Here is a 26369-nt window from a genome sequence, read left to right on the forward strand (position 1 = left end):
GAATGATAGAGGCCAAAACGCCATTGAAGGCGTCCACCATTTTTATGTAGTAGAAAACTGGGTGGGACGTCCAACATCATTGTGACCTTGTTGGAGTGAAGTCCAACTGGGTCATCAGGAGGGTGGGTCACCAGGAGGGGTCAGCCAATCGTGAAGAAGAAAATGTTCTACTTCAAAATTGAGATTGCCTCAATTGTCCTACATATGCTGTCAAATACCCTAAAATAGCATAGATACAAAGGGGAGTCACCTATCCATCTCTATGCAGTTGCTTTACTTTAGCCTCGGTTTGGCTGCAAGTTTGACATTTTATCTGCTGTTTGAAACAATAAGGCACTGGTCGCAATGGAGTCTTTTGTTAAATTCACAAATCAAAGTCAAGGAAGGGATCGTATTTTCAGGTATGTCATTGGTAAGTTAGCTAGCTAAATCGTCTTATTTAGTAGCAAGCTAACGTTAGCTGTCTGCAGTAATTTAGCTAACTCTTCATTTAAAAGTTGGGGTTGAGCATAATTCCAACCTTAGCTTGCTAACTAATGCCAATGTTATCCATCATTAATTTGCTGCAACAAGTTACACCTCTTTGCTAATGTAGCTTGCTGACTGTCAATCTAGCAAGTCAGATCAGCTTAGTTTGTATGATGATCTCCTTTTCAGTCTAACGTACTTGTTACACATTGCTCCCGAGTAGCGCAGTGGTCTAAGGCACTGCAGACCCTGGTGCGATCCCGGGCTGTATCACAATCGCCCGTGATCGAGAGGGCGGCGCACAATTGGACCAACGTCGTCCGGGTTAAGCCGTCATTGAAAATAAGAATTTGTTCTTAACTGACTTGAATAGTTAAATAAAAGTAGACATGGTTGCTGAGATGTGTCTAATGGTCATAATGTCTATTGTTTGTATTTCAGGACAACCCAATATGCATGTGCCTTGGTGAAGTATTTGCTTCGCAATAATTCTGCAAGGAAAGAGCTTGTTGTCAAGCTGCAGAGTCTGGAGTCCAACATGAGTTCTGGAAGGAAATGTGAGTTTGTACAATCTTCACCACCACCAAATACTACATTCCCCAGGGACATACTGTAGATTACTAACCTTTAGAACAAGTGTTTTTGAAACAAGCTGTAGGCTAATTATTATTGGATTGCTTTATTGACTAAGTGGAGAACATTTTAGGTATCAGACCCTCAAGTAGGACCCCTAGGCTGTTTCTGTAATTGCATAAGACATAGACTGTTAATAGTTACATAAGCAGATATTTTCCCCAGCCATAGGTCATATAGGAAAGCTGTTCTATTCCTGGGAAGAAGCTCTAGTTTTGTGTTGAACCAAATATTTGTCAGCAATCAGTCAAATGTAGCTTACTTGATGATAACTGTTTTCATTCATGAGCAAGTGCTGAATTCTGTCCTTCTATGTTCTTTGTTTCAGTGCTCAGACTGGGGAACACTGTGAATTCCATTGACGCTGCCAAGCGAACCTTGCAGCTCTCTGACCCTGTGTTGCGCCTCTGCCTTACTGTGGCGAACATCAACCGCGCCCTTTACTTTATCTGCGACAATGTGCTCTGGGCCAGAAATGTTGGCCTTGTCCCTGGTATCGACAAGGAGCGCTGGAGCTTGAATGCCTCTTGTTGCTACTTCCTGTCCCTGGTTATGAGTCTGACCAGAGATGTTTACGTAATCACCCAGACTATGGTTCAGAGAACCAGAGATAGGCAGTTTCAGGAGAAAATGGATCAGCACCTCAATGACAACCCTGATGTGGCTACTGTTATTGTTCCTCAACTGGATGCTTTTCTGTTCCTGCTTTTCGAGAGTCTTAAAAGCCATCCCTCGGTTACCCTTGACACACTGAAAAACATTTGTGATATTTTCATTCCACTGGACAGGCTGGGTGTGTACCGGTCAAACCCAGGAGTGGTGGGCTTTTGTGGGCTGATTTCATCTCTCTTAGGGATAGTGTCAGTCTTGCACCCCAGTTTGAAAATCCAACCATAACCTAGAGTTGAAGGAAAATGAAAGGAGCTAGAATTATGAAATGAAGAGAAGCCATACACAGTACAATGGGCAGATGCCAGTACTAAGGTTTATAGTCATTTTTCAGGGGTACTATCCTATTTTGAATCACTTCAGGGGAAGTTGCATGCTAGCAGAAGTTCACTGATTACAGCAACCCCTTCAGATAGCAATTACGAGCTTAAAGGGCAAACACTTATGAGTAGCCAATGTTTATGATTACTGTTAGGACCAGCAACAGCTCATAGGTGGATCCATATGTACCTTTTTAGACATTTTCAAAATTAATATATTATGAAGGGAACTGTGCAGTATTTAGGAACCACAAAGACAAACGGGGCTGGACTGGGATCTTAATTAACTTGGTTTACTAGTGTTTAATTGAGCCCGAGGAGGTTTGTGATATATGGCCAATATACCATGGCTAAGGGCTGTTCTCATGCACAACGCAATATGGAGTGCCTCAACACAGCCCTTAGCCGTTGTATATTGGCCATGTATCATAAATCCCCAAGGTGCCTTATTGCTCTTTTATACTGGTTAATGTATTTAGAGCAGTAAAAATAAATGTTTTCATACCCATGGTATACGGTCTGATATACCATGGTTGTCAGCCAATCAGCTTTCAGGGCTCGAACCACCCAGCAATTTTTAATTGAACACTGTAGAGCACTGTAGGTGGGGGCCATAATGCTTTATTAACTAAATAACTTGACGGATCATGAGTTGCGTGATTCAACATTACCACACTGTCTACTGTATGTCTTTGATTCCAAGGCCACTTTGTATCAGGTGAATTTGCACAGCCTGTGCAATTGATAAAAGGAAGCTTTCACTTTGGAAATAAGGCCCTTATGATGTAGAATATAACTGATTGAAATGAACACAAATTCAAGTGTACTTTAGATTGTGACCAATTGGATTATTTACTAAAAAGTTTTGTTGATGTCTTGTGTAATTGTCAAATCATGTCCAGTATTTTTCTTTATCGTTGTTTAAATATGTACCAGTACATGAAACACTGATGTTTAGGCCACTCCTGCCTTTTTAGTTACAATAATCTTCCTCTTAATAGATGCTATTCAGCATACATAGTCTACCTCACTTTTTAATGGGATCTGCCTGGGATATCAACTATGGCAGGGATATGGCCTAGAAATCAGTATTTCTCCAGCGCTGTGAAATGTTTGTAACAAACACTATGGTTATAGATTGAAATCAAAGTTTCAAAAGGTTCTAATGAGTAACACTAATCAATAGTTGTAATGTTCTGTTTATCATGAGAAAAGTACAAAAAGTTTATGCAAATAATGTATTCCATAATGGAAGAGCCTTATTAATACTTAATATATTTCTATGCATAATGCAATGTAACAAAATGGATTGAATTTGACCAAACCTGTTCAATAAAAAAATAGATTCTGTTGACGTTTATGCTATAATTCACAATGCATATGTAAAGTTATTGGAAGTCCTGAGTTGGACAAAGTTAAAATTTAAAGACCAAGCATGTTTGATAAATTGGGCCCATGGGACAGAAAAATATTGGAACACAAAGTAGATGATCATTTGGTGTTGAAATGCATTTTTTTATCGGATTGCGAAAGTTCAAAGTAATGCATTATTGGTCAAGGTTCCCTTTCCCCACATTGCTAATATTTACCTAGTATTCAAAGGTAATAACCAAGGTTATTTTAATGATTTGGAAAATAAGTGCATCTTATCCAAACATGGAGAATATTTGTCGTTTGCTTAATTGATTTTATCTAAAGTTGTGCAATTTTCCCCAAACTACTCGGCAAAAAAAGAAACGTCCTCGCACTGTCAACTGCGTTTATTTTCAGCAAACTTAACATGTGTAAATATTTGTATGAACATAAGATTCAGCAACTGAGACAAACTGAACAGGTTCCACAGACATGTGACTAACAGAAATTTAATAATGTGTTCCTGAACAAAGGGAGAAGCCAAAATCAAAAGTAACAGTCAGTATCTGGTGTGGCCACCAGCTGCATTAAGTACTGCAGTGCATCTCCTCATGGACTGCACCAGATTTGCCAGTTCTTGCTGTGAGATGTAACCCTACTCTTCCACCAAGGCACCTGCAAGTTCCCAGACATTTCAGGGGGGAGTGGCCCTTGCCCTCACCCTCTGATCCAACAGGTCCAGAGGTGCTCAATGGGATTGAGTTCCGGGCTCTTTGCTGGCCATGGCAGAACACTGACATTCCTGTCTTGCAGGAAATCACGCACAGAACGAGCAGTATGGCTGGTGGCATTGTCATGCTGGACGGTCATGTCAGGATGAGCCTGCAGGAAGGGTACCGCTAGGGAGGAGAATGTCTTCCCTATAAACGCACAGCATTGAGATTGCGTGCAATGACAACAAGCTCAGTCCAATAATACTGTTACCCTCCACCTACAAAATCAATCCCGCTCCAGAGTACAGGCCTCGTAACACTCATTCCTTCGACGATAAATGCGAATCCGACCATCACCCCTGGTGAGACTAAAATGCGACTCGTCAGTGAAGAGCACTTTTTTGCCAGTCCTATCTGGTCCAGCGATGGTGGGTTTGTGCCCATATGCGACGTTGTTGCCGGTGATGTCTGGTGAGGACCTGCTTTACAACAGACCTACAAGCCCTCAGTCCAGCCTCTCTCAGCCTATTGCAGACAATCTGAGCATGGAGGGATTGTGCGTACCTGGTGTAACTCGGGCAGTTGTTGCCATCCTGTATCTGTCCTGCAGGTGTGATGTTCCGATCCTGTGCAGGTGTTGTTACACGTGATCTGCCACTGCGAGGATGATCAGCTGTCCATCCTGTCTCTCTGTAGCGCAGTCTTAGGCGTCTCACAGTACAGACATTGCAATTTATTGCCCTGGCCACATCTGCAGTCCTCATGCCTCCTTGCAGCATGCCTAAGGCACGTTCACGCATATGAGCAGGGACCCTGGGCATCTTCTTTTAGGGATTTTCAGAATCAGTAGAAAGGCCTCTTTAGTGTCCTGAGTTTTCATAACGGTGACCTTAATTGCCTACCGTCTGTAAGCTGTTAGTTTCTTAACGACCATTCCACAGGTGCACGTTCACTAATTGTTTATGGTTCATTGAACAATCATGGGAAAGTCTTTCAACCCTTTACAGTGAAGATCTGTGAAGTCATTTGGATTTTTACAAATTATTTTTGAAAGACCGGGTCCTGAAAAATGGATGTTTCTTTTTTTGCTGAGTTTATAATTGACATTTTGACTAAAGTAGAGAATTGTGTGATGTACAGTCAATATTTAGGATGTAGGCTGTCGATAATATCAGTTTGTGATGCAAGGAATTCCAATAAACGTGCGGCAATGTCGCCACCTTAGGGAAAGAAGAATTTTAACTCAATTCTTGATGAAAAGCTTTATTCTTTGTTTTTAGAGACAATACATGTAGGAACAGGAGGTGATAAAGCATCCCCTCCCACAGAAAATTGCAAAAATATATATTCCATTTCCCTTTTTCCAAGGAGAGGCTTCTCGTCTGCCTTATAGACTGAGAAAAGTGTGCAAAGGAGGAACCAAAAAAAGAAAACATTAAAAGCAATAAATAGTTCCACAAATATTCTCATAGGTAGACTGCAGTGACATACTGGACGAGATTTCATTTCACATTTCTTTTGAGACGTTTAATTTACCAATATCAACAAAGTAAACGCACCAGCAAAAGCAAGACAATTACCTTAAAATAATCTTAAGAGTTGTTTGATTTGTAAGCAGTATTCAGATGAAATTTCAAGAGAACATTGTGGGTGTCATAACAGTTTTTAAAAGGACCTTTAGCCACGAAGTTGTAGGCCCACACATGAAAAATACAATTTGGGGACCAATAATTTGAGTGCATACATTTGATTTCAACTGCATGTTATGCAATAATATCAATTATGAAAGAGAAGAACATTATGTAAACACCAATGTGACTCAGAGTTTCCTATTAGAAGGCACCTAGCTAACTCCTGCATATATCACAATTAGCACTTATTCAGATGACCAGCCTCTATTGCTCAGTCCAATACTGGACACAGAGACAGTGGTATATATGCTGGTCTCATATCTGATCATGTGCTTTCCAGAATACCACAGTAGCATACATTTCATTTAGGACATTTAGAATTTAACATTAAAAACTAAACCAAACTGTGACAGAAGAAATCTGACATTTACATGTCAGTGATGAATCTGGTCGAGTCAAGCACTTCTGACAGACCTTTCACATAGACACTTATACTATATAGCTCTTGAACCAGGTAGTTTGTGACAGTGGTGCAGAATTGTACTGGATGAGAAAAGGCCCTTAACACAATAACAATTTTTTCTACTCTATTCATGATTATCAAAAAGATCCACAGACCACTCATTTGGATGAGGGAAATGAACAGAAATTAACCTATGACAAACACAAAAGGATGAGGGGCTCTATTCAATCTAACGCTGAAGCATTATAGGCTGCATTACAGAAATGTAAAGGTCATTTCTAATAGAGACGACATATGCAGCGATTACCATAACTAGTCTGCACTAACTCTGGAACATTGCCTTTAAAATGTCAATCACTCTGTAATGTTGACTCATTAACCTGGCTGATGTGACCCACGTGACTACACAGCGAGCTGTGACTCATCGATGTTAGTAAGACTAAGGACTCACATGGTAGAGAAGGAATACATATACATTGTATTCTAACACAAAACAATGCTCTGACATAACGTAATATTGAAAACATCCATGAACTTAAATTCAGAATTTTCTTAAACCTAAAAAATAAGTGAACTAAAATACATGATCCTGAAATGTGTATGTGCAGATAAAAAGTATGGAAAATTCATATCAGAGACATGGAATTGTGTGATGGGTATGTTAAGGCAAAAATGAACTTTATCTTCCCATTTACACCCATCTTAAGACAGCAATTAAGTAGCAAGATTGTGTACACTGACAGTCACATCAACTTCAATACTGCTTTTAAGAGTAGTCACTGTATCTGAAATATATATATATATAAAACACACACACAGTACCAGTTAAAAGTTTAGACAGCTGCTCATTCAAGGATTTTTATTTTTTACTATTTTCTACATTGTAGAATAATAGTGAAGACATCAAAACTATGAAATAACACATGGAATCATGTGTTAAATCAAAATATATTTTAGATTCTTCAAAGTAGCCACCCTTCGCCTTGATGACAGCTTTGCACACTCTTGGCATTCTCTCAACCAGCTTCACCTGGAATGCTTTTCAAAAAGTCTTGGAAGCATTTCCCACTTATGCTGAGCACTTGTTGGCTGCTTTTCCTTCACTCTGCGGTCCAACTCATCCCAAACCATCTCAATAGGGTTGAGGTTGGGTGATTGTGGAGGCCAGGACATCTAATGCAGCACTTCATCACCCTCCTTGGCCAAATAGCCCTTACACAGTCTGGAGGTGTGTTGGGTCATTGTCCTGTTGAAAAACAAATGATAGTCCCACTAAGCGCAAACCAGATGGGATGGCTATTCAATGCAGAATTATGTAGTAGTGGTAGCCATTCTGGTTAAGTGTGCCTTGAATTCTAAATAAATCACTGACAGTGTCACCAGCAAAGCACCCCCACACTTCCTTGGTGTCCTTTAATAGTGGTTTCTTTGCAGCAATCGATCATGAAGGCCTGATTCACACAGTCTACTCTGAACAGTTGATGTTGAGATGTATTTGTTACGGTGAAGCATTTATTTGGGCTGCAGTGTCTGAGGCTGGTAATTAATGAACTTATCCTCTGTAGCGGAAGTAACTCTGGGTCTTCCTTGCCTGTCGCAGTCCTCATGAGAGCCAGTCTCATCATAGTGCTTGATGGTTTTGCGACTGCACTTGAAGACATTTTCAGAATTGACTGACCTTCATGTCTTAAAGTAATGTTGGATTGTCATTTCTCTTTGCTTATTTGAGCTTTTCTTGCCATAATATGGACTTGATCTTTTAACAAATAGGGCTATCTTCTGTATACCACACCTAACTTGTCACAACACAACTGATTGGCTCAAACACATTAACAAGGAAAGAAATTCCAAATTATATTTTAACAAGGCACACCTGTTAACTGAAATGCATTCCAGGTGATTACTTCATGCAGTTGGTTGAGAGAATGCCAAGACTGTGCAAATCTGTCATCAAGGCAAAGGGTGGTTACTTTGAAGGATCTCAAATATATTTTGATTTGTTTAACACTTTTTTTGGTTATTACATGATTCCATGTGTTATTTCATAGTTTTGATGTATTCACTATTCTACAATGTAGACTATAGTAAAAATAAAGACAAACCCTGGAATGAGTAAGTGTGTCCAAACTTTTGACTGGTACTGCAATCATGTATGCATGTAAGTAATATAGCTCTCTACAAGCCACAGATAATGAACTGTATGAAATCCCAGGTGATGATACATCCAGAGAGGCTAAGTTAATGTGGTCCAGTTTGTTGAAGGCATTTACTCCAACATCCATATGTTGGAATGGAACATTCACAGTTTCAAACGGAAAATAAAACTGTCCTATCTTGGCAATCTATATTGTTTGTGGAGGTGAAATCTAGTGAACTGCTACAGCAACACAATGAAATGCCACTGGTTAGCACAGTATTGTCCTACAAAGCAGTGTCGACAGCAAGAGTGAAGAAGTTCACACACATCAGAAAATAGATCTGTGAGATCTCATCTTTGAACAACAGGATGGACAATCTTATTTAGGAGGCCCTGAATCCGGTTGGAATCAGCAGACAACTAGCTTTAAGGCATTGCATTTAATCACTGCATGGACGCAACCCTATGTTTCTTGCTGGACTGAGAATGCATTCACAAGCAGAAGCTTATAAAAAGGGCTTCAGGAAGTACTGTTAAATGCTCTGGTACTCCAACCAGTCTCACAAATGTAATGGACTATTGATCGAGGTAATAAAATATTTGTTAATATTGTATGAACTTTATTACCATCAAAGGTCAGAGCATTCTGGCTCAAACAATGAAAACCATTTATTCTAAAAGGATAAGTAGGTAATAGAATGCCACAACAATCTTGACAAATGTTCTATTAATTGTGCTTGATTGCTCTTCTTATTCAGAATAGTGTTCTTTCAGTAACGATATAGTGTTTTAAAACAGAAATATGGGAGTATACTGTATGACAATGATGGCACTTTCCTCTAACCTACACATTTCAGGGGGCAATTCCCCTTGCCCATATTTGATGAAGCAGAAAGCCATAATTACTGCCAACAGGAACCACAGACTGAATGTGGAGTTTGGGTTAGAGGCAGATGTATAGGATGTTTGACCGGCATGTCCGATTAATGACATGCACTGTACCATTAACTTTAACAAAGATCAATTATCATCTCAAACAGTTAAGTTCATGTTCATAGATGTCTAAGATATTTCCACAGAACATTATGTTTAGGCCACTCCTACCTTTTTACAATATTCCTCTTAATATCTGCTGTTCAGCGGCTCAGCATACATAGTCTACCTTCTTTTTTAGATGGTCTACATTTTGTATTTTGCCTGGGACATCACCAATGGCAGGGATATGGCCTATGAGGCAGTATTTCTCTACAGCACTTTAAAACATTTGTGAAATGATTCTGTAACGTAACAAACAGTATGGTTATAGAATGAGATATACGTTTCAAAGGTCCTAGTGATTAACACTATCAATAGTTGTAGATGCTTTCGGTTTATCATGTGAAAAGTAGAAAAAGTCTATGCAAATAATGTATTCCACAATGGAAGAGCATTACTAATACTGATTGAAATGAACAACAAGTTCAAGTGTACTTTAGAGTGTGACCAATTGGAGCATTTACCAAACACGTTTTTTTGTTAATTACTTAGCCAATGGTCAAATCATGTACAGTATTTTTCTTTGTAATGTTGTATTGTTTAAAAAAAAACTATGTATCAATACCTGAAATGCTGATGTTTAGGCCACGCCTACCTTTTTACAGTTACAATATTCTTCCTCTTTATAGCTTCTGTTCAGCATACATAGTCTACCTCCTTTTTTAGATAGTCTACATTTTGTATTCTGCCTGGGACATCAACAATGGCAGGGATATGGCCTCGAAGTCACGTCTAAGATATTTCCACAGAACATAAAATATCTTCCAGTTTTCCCTCATCTTAATCCAGTGATTACAACCCTCTCTATAGGAATGAAGACTTTATATCATTATTTTACATCTATACATTCAGTGAAATAGCAAACAACAAATTGTACTGGGTACTTAAATATAGCATTGATAGAAGACTGGGTATGAAGAGCATTTGTTCTTATCTGTCCTTATGATTGTACCATCAAACCAATATGCCTTTGTGTGTAGTCATGATAACAGACTAAACGATAAAAGCATTTGGGCAGGAGAGTTCATGTACATTTTGCATTATGGATAGAAAAAGGAATTTGGCTTAAATTGTGTCATCTTATGATTTATACACCACAACAAATCCCAGTCATTACAACCCTCGCCCTCAACAACAAAAACATTAAAGGGTTTCATTTGCTCACAAGTTGCTGGTCTTGGCCCACTTCATATAAGAGAACATCGCTCCTCTCTCCCAACAACACTGGGAGGAGTGAAGTGAATGTGTGATTCATATGCGATTCCAGGTCACTCCAGGACCCAGGCTTGGCTGGGCAGTCTTTTGGTCCACGGGGAGAATTTTGGTCCATTGATACAGTAACACCCTGTGGCAGCAGGGTGCAGGCCAGTCACTATGAAGGGGCCTGGGTACGGTCATAGTCCAGGATCAGACCTTTGATGTGAGAAAGTTTCTGATGCAGATACTCGCATCGCTTCTTCTCTTCCCGGTAACCAGGGAACTTCTGTAAAGTCAAGGCAGAGGGGTGTCAGAGAGCTGGCATTACGGTGACATGGTCAAGGCAAAGGGGTGTCAGAGAGCTGGCACTACAGTGACATGGTCAAGGCAGAGGGGTGTCAGAGAGCTGGCATTACGGTGACATGGTCAAGGCAGAGGGGTGTCAGATAGCTGGCATTACTGTGACAATGTGAAGGCAGAGGGGTGAAGAGTATATGGGAAAAGATGAGCTTATCCTAATAAGATTAATATCACTGGTATAAGTTCAAGTTATTTGTGATATTCATACAGGTTACAGTAGACAAGACCGGCTATACAATAATTAAATTATATTTCCTGCTCATGCGTTACTTACTTTCTTATACTTTCTGTATTTCTGCAGTATTTGCTCCTCCATGAGCTATAAGGGTGGAAAAATAGAAGACATTTAGTAAGTCCTTGAAAGTACATCAAACCAGGTCTTCAACTGTTTAACCAGAAGTGTTTTGTATTGTGTGAGTGGAAGTGATGTCCGTTCCTTGCTCATACCTTGTATTCCTGTGTACCGGGGGGCAGAGTGTTTATCTTGGAACCCAGCTGAACAAACATCTCAGTGATGGTACCGATCTGGTCGTGCAGGGCCCTATACTCATCGTACTCTGCACAGAAATCATGCTTGTACTGTTGTCGCTGTTCTGAGGCTGTGATGGTGTTGTACTTTCTGGAAAGAGAGACCAACATCTTGTGAGCTGTCATTTCAACAACCAACGTGGAAATAGAAACATTCATGGTTCTTTCCAGAAGGTGGCACTGCAGATTAGAAGAGTGATGGCCGATGACTCCCCAATGATTTCATAGAGATTTAGAAATGTAAGACAGATACTAATAATTAGGTGCTTACATTTGTCCCATTTCACATACAAGTGTGTATTATACACGTGTGAATTGGACATTTGTTTTTTGTTTTTTTTGCATATCCCACTCCCCTTGAGATACCCTCAGAGAGTGGGGTCATGGCCAGGGCTCTCCCATTATAGATGGCGACCCTGGAGCAATTAGGGTTAAGTGCCTTTCTCACGGGGACATCGATACCTAGTCAATTTTAGATTACGCTCTTAACTGCTAGGATACCTGCCGCTCCTAGATCATTTGTTTTCTAAGTCACTCTTATTTATTTTTTCAACACAAAACATAAAAATAAAAAACAGCACGAAAAGCTATCCAAGGATTGTTCCATACAGTTGTTTTTTTAGGGAGTGATATTGGCTCTTGTAGAATAAGTTTTTTCCCCCCATATTGTTATAGTGTACTTAACTAGGAAGATATTAAAGTTCTTAGCTTTAGCCTTTGGAAATAGACACGTGAAAAGATAAACATGTGCATTTTCAATATGTACTCATTGCTCTTCTTTAGTGCATTTAACGATATGGTCGCAAGTAAACACCTTGTGCGGCGAGTTGATACAATTCCAAGTCTGAAAGGTAAAAACACTCTCAGACTTAGAAATATGTAAAACCTTCCTTTTTGTTTTATGAGTAGTATTTGCCTGTATCAAGTCTGTTATGACCGAGTAAACATTTTAAAATAATGTCTTCGGTGGGGTAATTGCCATTACCGGGAATAAATATACAAACGTTGGGAGCCATGTCATTCTGAAGAGGGTTATTCGACCTGAAGATTGTTCCATTTAATTAGATCTGTTTTCATATGGTTGAGTCTTTATACATTTGTTGTTACTTATAAGCATCCTAAATTTGTGGTTAAAGGATTACTGTAGATCATGAGTTATTTTTTTTAGTTGCCATTATTTCGGGGGGTTTTCCCATGTTAATTTTATATCTTGAGATTTTCGAGTATTCTGAAAATATTTTTAGCTAGCGGGCATTGAGTTTTCAATATTGGTCAGGTATATCAGGAGATCTACAAATAAGTTTTGTTTATATTCATGTTTTCCAATACTGATTCCTGTTACATTTGTGTCCTGTTTAATTCTTTCTGCAATCGGTTCAATTGCCAGTGGGAACAGGAGGGGGGAGAGAGGACATCCCTGTCATGTGCCCCTTTCTAAAGACATTTTATTAGATAATGTATTATTTGTGTATATTTTTGCTTTAAGACATATACATTTTTTATTAAATGTATTATTTCAAGGCCTCCCGGGTGGCGCAGTGGTTAAGGGCCATCAGACTCTGGGTTCACGCCCAGGCTCTTTCGTAACCGTCCGCGACCGGGAGGTCCGTGGGGCGATGCACAATTGGCCTAGCGTCGTCCGGGTTAGGGAGGGCTTGGCCGGTAGGGATGTCCTTGTCTCATCGCGCACCAGCGACTCCTGTGGCGGGCCAGGCGCAGTGCGCGCTAACCAACACCAGGTGCACGGTGTTTCCTCGGACGCATTGGTGCGGCTGGCTTCCGGGTTAGGATGCGCACTGTGTTAAGAAGCAGTGCGGCTTGGATGGGTTGTGTATTTGGAGGACGCATGACTTTCAACCTTCGTCTCTCCCGAGCCCGTACGGGAGTTGTAGCGATGAGACAAGATAGTAGCTACTAAACAATTGCATACCACAAAATTGGGGAGAAAATAAATTAATAAAAAATGTATTTTTCAGCTTGAATGTTACCAAAGTTTTGAATAGAAAGGCCATTCAATTAATCTAGCCATTATTGATCTATCTAGATCTTGTTTTTTTGCGTATTGTATGCATGTATTAAACATGTTCTTTAATTTGCGTCAATCTTTTATATACCCTCTTTGGTTGATAATACTTTTGCCATTGTACTGCTTTTGAGCTTTGTTATTATTTTGTCAATTTATAAAATGTATGGGTCTGTAATCAGCAGGGGGTTCTCCAGATTTTCCTGGTTTGATATAACTGAAATAACTATTTGATACACAGAACTAGAAAGCACTGAATTGAGTGACGTGTGCTGTCATTTGTGTAAATAGGGTGGCGCACATTTGGCCCAGCATCGTCCGGGTTAGGGGAGGGTTTGGCCGGTGTAGGGTTTGGCCGGTGTAGGCCGTCATTGTAAAATAAGAATGTTCTTAACTGACTATATAAATAAATAAATAAAATATATATATGTTGTTGTTTTTTAAAGTCTTTTACTTTGTCCCAAAATGTTAAATAGAATTCTATGGGAAAGTCGTCCATTCCTGATGCTTTTCTCCGCGCAAATACTTTAATAGTGTCTAATATTTCATTTTGGCTGATCTTCGTTTTGAGTGATTCTTTTTTGTCTTCTGATAAATGCTTCAGGGTTGTAGGCTGTAGGATCAGTCCAAAAGTTGTTTAATTTTGATATATATACACATTTTCATAGATGCTTTTAAAATGGTCATTAATGATCTCTGGGCTCCCAAGTGGCACAGTGGTCTAAGACACTGAGGCATCACTACAGATCCGGGTTCGGTCCTGGACTGTGTCGCAACTGGCCACGACTGTTAGACCCATGAGGCGGAGCACAATTGGCCCAGCGTTGTCTGGGTTAGGGGAGGGTTTGGCCAGCTGGGCTGTCCTTGTACCATCGTGCTCTAGCGACTCCTTGTGGTGGGCTGGCTTCGATCACCAGCTGTACAGTGTTTTCTCCGACACATTGGTGGGACTGGCTTCCGGGTTAAGTGAGCAGTGTGTCAAGAAGCAGTGCAGCTTGGCGGCGCCGTGTTTCGGAGGAAGCATGGCTCTCGACCTTCGCCTCTCCCGAGTCCGTACGAGAGTTGCAGCGATGTGACAAGACTAACTACCAATTGAATATCACAAAAAATGGGGGAGAAAAAAGGTGTAAAAGTACCAAAATAAGCCCTGTGACATCTGGTCATGTAAAATGGGTTTCAGAAATAAATGTGATTGAATTTGATTGCTACAGTAGATGGCAGCATAGGCCTCTCCAACCAAGCTCCTCTTTAAATATTCAATTTCTCATAGAACTCTTTTTTAAACTCTTGCAGGAAAGCCACATCTGCTGACAATCTCTTTAAGTGTTCAAGAACCATATGCTTTTTCTTAAAAAAAATTATGGAGCCTGTGCACATTCCATGTAATAAATTGGATTTTGTTGGTCTTTACTTGTATAAAATCAAAGTTAGCCTTGTCTGTTCTGTCGGTCATTGAAGAACCAGATAACATTTTAGCAGACATGACATGTCATATGAGGGTCATGGGCATTCCATGGAATGGGAGAGTCATAATATGAATAATATAATATGAACATAGTCATTATATTACAAATACAGTGTAGATTGTGTGGGCATGTGGGCTGAGCAGACATTTAACAGAGAATACACAAAAAACAAAGCAAAGGTGTTATTTTTAGGGATTTTAAGCTCCAACTCATCTCCTAATGTACCAAAAACCTGTGGATTATGTAATTTATATATTGGAGAAAGACAACCACTTAAGTATTGTGGTCAGTTTGTATTGCCTTGTAAATTCAATGAAAGTATAGTGGATGATGGTGCTCTACTTGGGGAGAGTGAGTCCACCAAGAGACTGAAGTGAGATGAGTGGAGGCCCCACACAAAACTGTCTGTCTGATGCCCTCCCAGTCACCTCGTCCCAATTCCTCAGATAGAGAGCCCCTCTCCACTCTCACCAATAGCCACCATTGAATCTTAGCTATAATAATAATAATAATAATAACAACAACTCGACATACTCTCCTAATCTGTCCAGAACCCTTATTTATTTTACAGCAGGTTTGCAAGTCACAAAAAAAATCCAATTACATTGTAATATAGTTAAATCCTTCCGACTCTCTCCCAAGCCCATTCCTCTCCAACTCCCCCTCCCAGTTCCCCCCCTTACCCCACCCAAGCTAAGCTTGTCCCTCCCTATCTCCCACCCTTGCACATCCAAGCCAAACTTGTACCAACCTCCCAACCTTTCCCACCCTTCCTACTGCTCAGACACACTAACACCAATCCACTTACTCATCCATTCTCATTATTTCCCACACAACATCCATCCTATGTATCCACACACCCATTCTCTCCCATATCTACTCACCATCCCACACACACCTATTCACCATCCCTCACTTTTCCCACACACACACACACACCTATTCACCATCCTTCGCTTTACCCACACACACCTATTCACCATCCTTCACTTTACCCACACGCACCTATTCACCATCCTTCACTTTACCCACACGCACCTATTCACCATCCTTCACTTTACCCACACACACCTATTCACCATCCTTCACTTTATCCACACACTCCTATTCACCATCCTTCACACACCTATTCACCATCATTCACACACCTATTCACCATCCTTCACTTTACCCACACACACACACACCTATTCACCATCCTTCACTTTACCCACACACACACCTATTCACCATCCTTCACACACCTATTCACCATCCTTCACACACCTATTCACCATCCTTCACACACCTATTCACCATCCTTCACACACCTATTCACAATTCTTCACTTTACCCCCACACACACACACACACCTATTCACCATCCTTCACACGCCTATTCACCATCCTTCACACACCTATTCACCATACTTCACACACCTATTCACCATCCTTCACACACCTATTCACCAAACTTCACTTTACCCACACACACACACACACCTATTCACCATCCTTCACTTTACCCACACACACCTATTCACCATCCTTCACTTTATCCACACACACCTATTCACCATCCTTCACACATCTATTCACCATCCTTCACTTTACCCACACACACCTATTCACCATCCTTCACACACCTATTCACCATCCTTCACACACCTATTCACCATCCTTCACACACCTATTCACCATCCTTCACACACCTATTCACCATCCTTCACTTTACCCACACACACACACACCTATTCACCATCCTTCACTTTACCCACACACACCTATTCACCATCCTTCACTTTACCCACACACACCTATTCACCATCCTTCACTTTACCCACACACACCTATTCACCATCCTTCACTTTACCCACACACACCTATTCACCATCCTTCACTTTACCCACACACACCTATTCACCATCCTTCACTTTACCCACACATACCTATTCACCATCCTTCACTTTACCCACACACACCTATTCACCATCCTTCACTTTACCCACACACACCTATTCACCATCCTTCACTTTACCCACACTTTCCCTTTTGACTTGTCTTGTCAGTGTCCATGTAGCCCATTGGCATTGGCTACTTCTGTCGTTACCTCAGAGGAAAACAATTACTTGGAGAAAGTATAGGTTATATTGGGGGAGGGGGAAAGGATATTGTCTCAACTTAAGATAAGCTGGTGTTAGGCATCACCGTATGTAGCCTAGTGTGCTCATTGTTTTTTCCTACTTTGTCCTCTTCATCTGGGAAGGTTTCTTGTAGCTTGACTAGGGATTCACCGGCGCTTATGAATTCCATGCTTTGCGTTGCCTTCGATACCCACAGCACTACTGGGAAGCAGAGCTGAGACTTGATCCCCTTTTTCTCCAGTGTCTGATCGAAATGTATTCCTTCGTCTCTCTCATCCTAGTTGACAAGTTGTAGATTACAATGATTGGGTATTTTAGCATTCTTCTGTCTTCTGGTGATAGATTCACATCCAGTTCCTCTGATACCAGTTTGACCACTTAGCTGGAAAGGTCTCCTTTTTCCTCATCTTCCAGTGAGGACAAAATACTTGTTCTTTCATCCAATTCATCTTCTGAATTCTGCAACTTGGTTTCCAAAAGGCTTATTTTGTCGTCTTGACCGTTCATGCAACTTGTTTGTGTGTGACTGACACGAAAGCATCTATTGTCTTTTTGAGCTAATCTCATTTTGTAATAACAGATTGTAGCAGTTGGTTTTGTTGTGCATTGAGAGCATTTTAGCCATGTTTTCCTAGATATCCTTTAACTGTTCATTACACGCATCTGCATCTCCAAGTTGCTCCTTATCTTTTCCTCCGGGGAAGCCATGGCTCGTTGGACTCGTGTCACCGCGCCACTTTACCAGCTGATTGGGTCGCTTTTGTACATCACTGATCGCTCACCCAGTTGCTTGGGGATATGTTCATTTATCGATTTTAGAGGCTTGATTTAAACTTTGTCTGGTTTCAACATATAAACATATAGCTACTCACACCCCATGCGTCCTATCGGTACGCGCTTGCGCCTCATCTTTATAAGTCATTCTCAGTGAAGCTGCGCTATTAATGCACATTTGACAGACCATTTAAAACTTCAAAATGTTCCACTATTTATGTGAATGTTTTCAAGCCAAATCCAGACCTTTTGGAACAAATCACTTTCCTTTCACAACAAAAGTGACTAAAGTAGTAATACCATTAAACAGAAACATTGGAGCAACAGATGGCAGAAACAGAACCCGAGACTGAGACCTGAGACCACATACTGGTTTCACTTGTACCATGTTTAGAAAATGAATGGGTTTCACATAACTTATCAACCTAGAAGTACAACTCAGCAACCCAGGGCGATTCTGGAGAACTTGTGAATGAAGCAGTGTGTTTAAACTTACATTAAAAAGTCGGGCAGCTCCTCCGGTGATGTACGAGTGACAGGTGTTTTAGCCCCCTCATTGTCTGGAGATAAAAACAAGCAGAGAGAAAAAAAAGTTCATGTAATCTGCCAATGCAAACGTGATAAAACTCATATCATACCAAGGCTGATGGAGTCGTTTATCACTACTACGGATAAGAGACCTGCTACAAGGCAGGCAGTGACGCCAGAAGCGCCCCAGATTGGGAGTCAGAGCAGCCTGCTGACTCGATGGACCGTGGGTCACCCAGCTGTTCCACAGAATCATTTACACACTAGCCAGGGAAAGGGATGGGGGTTGCTAGCGGAAGCTACATACACAGCACCCTTTCCACTGGAAATTCTCTTCAGAGCATTGATTTGTCGCCACTCTGTTTAAAACCTACAGCAATTCACTGTGAGCCGTATATCTAGATATGTCACCCAAACTATTGGGGACCGATCCCTTTGACGTTTCAAAATACTTTTCTGGAGCAGGTCGTTTTTTTTACTACTGTAATAAATATGGGTTAGGAAAACAGACATTTTGACTGGGTTTTTACTACTTTGCAAATGGAAAGTTTTAAGGACAGTGTTTATGTATACGGAGAGTGTTTATTTGTATGTATACAAATACTGGGCAGTCTTTCCTGTAATCTTGTTGGCTCAAATACACTGATTAGATGGTTATTGTAAATGATTAAACTTCTGATTTCAATGCGGTCATAGACCAGTGGTGCTGTAAATATATGCTTTGATGTCATTACTGTATCATTATCAACATGTTCTGTTGCTGCTATCATTATAGTCAACAAGGCCTCAAAATGATATCATTTAGTTGAAAATTACATTGGGAATGAGATGGTGCTTATCTTACCAGTGATGTTTTCCTGGTTCTGTTTCAGGTCGGGACTGTTCTCTATCCAGTCCTGTTTTAAGCGCTCCCTGTCCTTGTCTTTGTGCTTCTTGGACTTCTTCTTTTTGTGCTGGCCGTTGGCTAACTGCTGATCAGTGCAGATGGAGGGCTCAGTCTGTGGAGCCTTGGGGCTTGGTACTGCTAAGCCTGGCTCTGTCCTCTCCAGCTTGGGAATACTGGAGGAGCAACTCAATTTATGCCTTGTGTAGAGACCATTAGGGCTTCCCTGGACGTGATTGTTGGTTCTCTCAAACTCTGTTTTGGTCTGTACAATGGTGTTGCCTGGACCAGATGAGCTACGGGCTCCAAAGGGACCAAGCTGTCCATTGGAAGGAGACTGCAGGGATAAACTGTGGTCTAATAGTCTTTGCTTCTTGGGGGTCTGATAATCAGACAGGTCGGAGGGCACGGGGCGTTTCTATGAGAAGGGTAAAGAAGAGGTTTTACCTGTAATACTACTTAGCGAAGACCAACTTACCCTACAGTTGAAAGGAATGGCTCCTCTACATTAAACATCCTAACTGGCTCCTGAAAATGTCAGTAACTGAACTGCCTCCAGCACTCCAATGAATAAAAAGCAGATACTACCAAACCAAGCAACTTTCCTCTCATTTCTCCTTTACTCAAGCTTATTCTGCAGTAGGCCCAAGTCAAAAGGCATAACACTATTCAAACATACATTATTTAACCCCTGAAATTAATAGGTGCATTCTCTTATTTATTATTATTTATAAGAGAATGCACAATCTCAAGCTTTTAAGAAAAACAATGAGTAAGGGCAGGATGTAGGAATTCTTTTAGAGTTAGGTAGGAGAGTATTTACCACAGAGGGAGTCTTGACCGGGCTGAGTTGTGACGGAGAATCCGCAGGGGTTTTGTGGAATGAATGGTTTGACTGGAAACTCTTCAACTGGCTACTGCTGCTCAGTGGCTGCAGTTTCCTGCAACATTAAAAGGGGAAGACATTTTTATTTTGCTATTCCGTTTATGTTAGGGCAGATAACCCATGCTTAACTAATTTTTTTGACAGATTCATTATTTTTTATACAACGTGTAGGTCTAATCCGGAATGCAGACTGGTTAAAAACTCATTTTAGCTGGTGTCAATTCCACAAGTTACCACCGGCTAAATCTATGACTTTTAAAGGCCTATTTACTCTGTTCCATTTGTGCAATCCACTGTCTCATCAGCCCAGGCAGGGAAGTTATAAACTTTCTCCACTATATAAAAAAAGCATCTAGAAATGATCTCACATTTCTTTTAGACTAACATTTAGTTTTCAACAGTGGATATTTGTATAAACCTTGTGGTCAGTCTCCGATATTTGCAACATTGTTTCTATATTCAAATTCAATCTTCAGCTGTCCCATAGTAATGTTAAACGTGTCGGGAGTCGGGATGAGACAGACAGGCAGGCAGCTGTTCTCATCCCGTCAAAATCAGCATTGTTCTTTGTATATATCCATACAAATTATCAATAGAAAACATGAAAAATGAAACAAAGTGCAGCTAGTTTGCCGTCTTTCCAGTTTCAGTTTGAAGTGATTGTGTTAGCTAGCTCCTCTGAACAACAGTGTGCTAACGAGAGTGCAAATTTCCTACGGCAGGCGAAATTGGGCATCTTTAGCGAATTTATTTGAGTACATCCATTACAATGTCACTAGAAAACACCTTAAACAAACGCAAATGCAGCTACTTCGTTGTTATTCTGGCTGCACTAGTGTTTGACGTAGCTGTAAATTAGCTCGCTAGCAAGCAAGGGATAAGAATGTTGCCAGTCAGGATGGCAGTGGAACATTTAGAACGAACGACTGGGTCGCGTCCATAGATACAGAACATAACGACTGAATGAGTCTGGCAACCAAACCGATAGAACGCCGCTTAGGAAGGTGTGTGTGTCGGGACTATATCTTGTGGAAGAATGAAATAGTATAGTAGAATAGTAGTAGAATAAATTAAAACATGTTATATGAATATATGTAAATCATTATTCTAATATGTTGGTAACTGGTTGTATAAACATGAGAATGCCCTCGAAGCCGGTGTTTGGAGGATATATTGGCACGGTTTGCCGGACCTCAACTTTTTCTCGGGCCTAACACCCGTGCCAATATTTCCTCCAAACACCGGCTCCTCTGGCATTATCACTTAAGTAAATAATGGTTCAAACTCCAAATGCAATTGCATGGTTTACAGAGAAGTGAGCGAGGTGGGGCCATGTTAACAGAGGAAAACACAACACAAAACAGGTTGAACCGGTTGGTTACTGCAAAGTCCACCTTGACGCAGCTGTTCACATGAATATTGCATTAGAACAAATAGACCACATTGTCAGACAGATGTTACACTCCCATTATCTACACTTGACCTCAGGGTGAAACTGACACATTTTTCAGCATGTTTCAAAGTGTTAGGCTGTTTGTAGTGTTTCTAGGTTACAGAACACAGATTACATCTGCAAGAGGCAGGCACTAAGACAGAGCGGTGTCCAGTCACTTCAGTGAGGAGAACAATGGTGCCAGATGCAGGCTCTGTTAGGCCAAACACTCCTCTCTCCACTGGCAATCTGCTTCCTCCAGCTCCTTCCTCACAGAAACCTCACTGGAATCAGAGTTCCATCATACCTCCCACAGCAGCCACATGACCACTGGCTTTCAGGACATTCCATACATGAGACCCTCTGACAGACTAGGCTTCCAGCAATATGGTTGCTTTCTGGATAAACTATAAGGAACGGCTCTGATATCGAAAACATGTTTTGTTTTTAAACGGTCATACACTGATGAGCCACATCAACCTTACCCTGTACATGCAGTAAAACAACATGTCCACTTCCATTCAGAGCTCTCTTTAGAACATCTGAGTAGTGTAAACAGAATGGAAACAATAAGCAGGCAGGAGGTCCATCCAAAAAGCTTATGAAACCCACCCCCTAACTGACCAGTGGCAGGATAGGACACGTACTTAACGTGGGATGACGTCCACTCTCAGTCTGAACAGCTCAGCCAGGCTACCTTCCTCTACCTTAATGCTATTTGACAACACCAAGCAGAGAATATTTCTCTCCCCGCTTTGATGTGCCCGTTAAGAAATGTATCTGTGTAGAGAAATAGTCATTTAGAGTCTCTCCTTTCACCATGATCACAGCGGCCTGCCACAGTAATCCAGTAGTCTCAACGGCAGCACGTTGTCAAAAAGCATCAGAGCACCCTGCTACTTAGAAGAGGTCATCATCCAATTACTGATGCTTAAAGGTTAAATTAAGATAAACTACAGACTCGGGGACTCTCCGCCATGACACCAACATGTTGATACAGGTACATATTTAAATATTCAGTGGTGAAAATGTGAAGGAGAGTATGATGGTAGAGAAGACAGGTGAGTAGAAGTACAAGCCACACCCACCTGGCCAGGAGCCTATGGATGAGTGGCTTCTCTTCCTCCAGGTAACCGGGCCAATCCTTTTGGATGTGCCTGTAGAACTCATCCTTCAGGGTAAAGCTGTGGTCTTTGTGGTTCAGTTTAGCAACCTGCAAATCAATGACAAACACATTTGAACCCTCTGTCCCTGTAGCATTAAAATACACTTTTGACCCCAGTTAAAAGACAGGCTCAACTGGCAGGCTGTCAGAATAATAATACATTGTTCACCATTAAAGTAATTGATAGCAAACACAGCAATTACACTAGCAGTGTACCAAGTTAGTCACAAAAACAGTACCAAATCTCGACTACCCAGAGAGCCTCTGTGACAGACAACATCCATTTGTCAGAGTAGTACTGGCCTGGCTGGAGACACCCCACCCTCCCCGGTGGAAACACTGTCTTCTCCTCCAGACATAATTAAAGCACAGCTCTAATTACAGCTACCAGTAGAGGCAGTAGCAGTAGCGACACAGTCGCTCCTTGTATGACTGCACTGGGACTCCCAAACATACCCAGAACAGGAAGTACGCCTCAAATATACCAACTGAGATCACTTAGCTGCTCAACATTTGGTTGTAAAAGGAGCCATTAGCATTAGATTCTGAGTGGATGTAGAGAGCGAGCAAGGGAGACAGAGCAGCTACTCTACAGTGTTTCCATTTGGAATCCCTGGGGGGGATTTAGAATTGCTTATAGATGCAGCTGAATCAGAGGCACTTTTAAAGACCCTGTCCTTTCTTTCAACGTGAAAGTTGCTGTGATGTTTTAAATGTTTCATTTACAAAATAGATTGTTTATTCATTTCAAATGCATTACAATTGGAATAAAATATGCAAAAGTTGTGCATTATTGAGTTATATCTCCACTTAATGAAACCAGCACCTACCATGTACATGTCTGCAGCCAAGTATCTGAGTACAGTTTTAGTGTTGTGCAGTGTTGCGTTCTACAGGTCTCACCTCATCCAGTACTGCTCCCAGGTCAGTCTTGTCCTTGGGAGTGGCCCTCTCCCTCTCCAGCCACAACAGCAGCTCAGGCTTCCTGTATGGCTTTAAGGCCAGGACGTGGATGATGCGGTCTCTCAGGGGCCTGAGGGCTACTGGGCTGGGGGCCCCGCTCTTCTTGTTGTTAGGGGAGTTCTTGTTGCTGCTGCTGTCCATGCCTGACGACAGGCCCTGCTTCCTCTGGATCTTCACACATTTACCTGACAGAGAAAGGGAGATGCACAGAGAGGCGCCATGTGACGAGAAAAATGTTTAGTAACTTACAAAATATATTTTCGGCATAAAAGCTACCTTCTTACACATCTAAGCTACTGTTACCAAGTGAAAAGCAGTGGTTTTGTGCTCAGCAGTCAATGAAAGTTTCAGCAATTACCACAATTATGACTTGGAAAATTCAAAGCTCTCATAGAAGCAGTACACTGGAAATGTGACAAGTGGCGATGGAAGTGTTATGCTTGTTCTAACTGCCTCTGAACAGGATTCAAAATACACAGACACTTCTCTGAATAGCCCAGACCAGTTATGCAAAAAAGGCCTGGTCTAATGTGACAAGGGCCAGAAGCAAAACTTTGTCTTGACAGATGTCAGTTATATATACAGTATGCAAACACTGCAAACAGGAACGGCACCTTGTGTCCCTAGTAGGAAATAGCGTCTTAAAATATTTAGCCAGATCTCATGAAAGCCTCCTGTACACATACACACTAACCCTTTGATCACACCGACAGCATCCTTGCGCAAAATAGTACACAGCATCATCTGGATATTTATGCAACAAAAGTTCAACATTCACCTTCTGCTACCGTTTCTGTCAAGCCGTCTACACATACAGGTTTGACGCGTACGTTCGATAAATCCAATGGATGCACCACACCACACTGCCCCAAGACAAACACATCCCTTCATTGGAAATGAATGCAATTCTGGTGTACCAAACCGCAATGACGCTGTCGGTGTGATCGAAGTGTTGGTACGCAGCACCAGGCTTGGACTGCAGTGAAAGGGTTGACAGTGAGGTTGGCCAGTTCCTGTGCAAACAGAGGAGCATGGAAACTAAAGCACCTTGCGCACTCACACACAGAGACCATTTTTCCTGTTGCAGCACTAATTAACCTGGCTCCAAGCCAGCAGGACATGGTGGTGCTTATACTGTATGTAGATGTATCTCCCCAACCTAATCTCATTAAACGTTTAAGATCTGCTTTCAAGGTTGCTATAGGATGAAAAGCACAGCCTCTACGTGGGAGCAGTGTGGTTCTGGTATCATGCATCTTCTGCATTACGTAAAGTATTGTACGTGAAAGAGTTGATCTATTATATTTCATTTAACTAGGTAAGTCAGTTAAGAATAAATTATTATTTACAATGACGGCCTACCCCAGCCAAACCCAAAGGACGCTGGGCCAATTGTGCGCTGCTCTATAGGACTCCCAATCACAGCCGGTTGTGATACAGCCTGGAATGGAACCAGGGTCTGTAGCGATGCCTCCAGCACTGAGAGGCAGCGTCTTAGACCGCTGTGCTAACCGGGAGCTAGGGTAGGTTTAGATATGACAAGCTAAATAGTATTTTACGGAGTATGTCAATTATTTGGCTCCATGCACTCAAGTTCACATTTCCAAAAAGGCCACAGTTGTTGCACAACTGGAATGTAATAATGTTAAAGATATTGAATAACAAGTCACCAAAATGTCTCTATTCTTATGCGTTATGCATCAAACATTATACAAACAATTCATGACATTTTCTTTAATGTGAAAAATGACGATATCAACAACATATATGAGCCCTCGTAACATCAAACTATTGTTTTTTTTTATCAACTCTGGGCCTGAGGGTAAATCTCTGCTTTTGCCAAATGCAATGTAGTTTCGAGAGCTTGTCGTAACAGCTACTCTGGTTCAAGACGCATACATTTTACAGTCCAATATCTTCCTGTCGTGTAGAGAAATAGCCTGTATTGCCTCATTTTAAAACAAGCAGCGACTAGACGCTAACAATAAATTAAATCTGCTTGTCATGTAGTTGGTTATGGGAAGGTTTGTAAAACGCTATTTTTCTACTGCACATGCTTGACTGAAACATAAGTTGCTTTTCAGAAATATGATATGGGTTGGTTTCCTCGTTTGTAAAAAAATATTTGTTCAACATCATGGCGTACAAAATCAAAAACAGAATCACATTTATTTTCCATGCTACAGCATGCAACATTTTACATACAGTAACTTTTTTAAAGGACCAAAGAGTTACGTTTGCTTTGTGTCTTCCTGTTTGCCATAGAAAATCAGGTATTGTAGTATTGCGATACTGGTACCGTGACAACCCTATACTAGATAGTAATGTTTGGATACACCAATGTTTATCACATTGAAACCACAACAGTAGCATTCATCCAACATGTATAGTTACACCGAAGACCATCATAGCTCAGTTTGAGATTATCGGGTGTTCCTCAGCCTGTATCACCAAGGTGTAATGCATTACAACAATAAGTCATGTACGTCAGACTGACACCAGACCAAGCAGAGAAGTGAGGAGTTAGTGAGCCTATAACAGGCTTAGGATGAGTTCTCCATGGTTCCCAGGTTGGAGTTTAGCCAGGAGGGCAGGGTTAAGTTCTACTCCAGCATTAAG

At 41.1% G+C, this 26369-nt stretch overlaps 2 protein-coding genes across 2 annotated transcripts in view; one reads left to right on the top strand and one right to left on the bottom strand.

The window, feature by feature from the left end:
- The first annotated feature begins 97 nt into the window (after positions 1-97).
- On the top strand, positions 98-3440 carry pex11a (peroxisomal biogenesis factor 11 alpha). Its single transcript, XM_064951837.1, has 3 exons — positions 98-401; positions 910-1025; positions 1430-3440. Exons 1-3 carry the CDS (start codon positions 346-348, stop codon positions 1996-1998), a joined length of 741 nt encoding a protein of 246 aa, XP_064807909.1. The 5' UTR covers positions 98-345; the 3' UTR covers positions 1999-3440.
- A 1963-nt stretch (positions 3441-5403) lies between these two features.
- The window catches only part of LOC135524359 (RNA polymerase II elongation factor ELL2-like), a 49497-nt gene continuing 28531 nt past the window's right edge, over positions 5404-26369 (bottom strand). Inside the window, exons 5-12 of the mRNA XM_064951823.1 lie at positions 23691-23935; positions 22711-22835; positions 20128-20245; positions 19266-19722; positions 18390-18453; positions 11427-11598; positions 11254-11298; positions 5404-10905 (exon numbers count right to left, since the gene is read on the bottom strand). Coding sequence (XP_064807895.1) covers positions 10795-10905; positions 11254-11298; positions 11427-11598; positions 18390-18453; positions 19266-19722; positions 20128-20245; positions 22711-22835; positions 23691-23935 — 1337 coding nt within the window. The 3' untranslated portion in view covers positions 5404-10794. The remainder of the gene's footprint in view (positions 10906-11253; positions 11299-11426; positions 11599-18389; positions 18454-19265; positions 19723-20127; positions 20246-22710; positions 22836-23690; positions 23936-26369) is intronic.

The sequence above is a fragment of the Oncorhynchus masou genome, chromosome 31, assembly GCF_036934945.1.
Source record: "Oncorhynchus masou masou isolate Uvic2021 chromosome 31, UVic_Omas_1.1, whole genome shotgun sequence".
Lineage (NCBI taxonomy): Eukaryota > Metazoa > Chordata > Actinopteri > Salmoniformes > Salmonidae > Oncorhynchus > Oncorhynchus masou.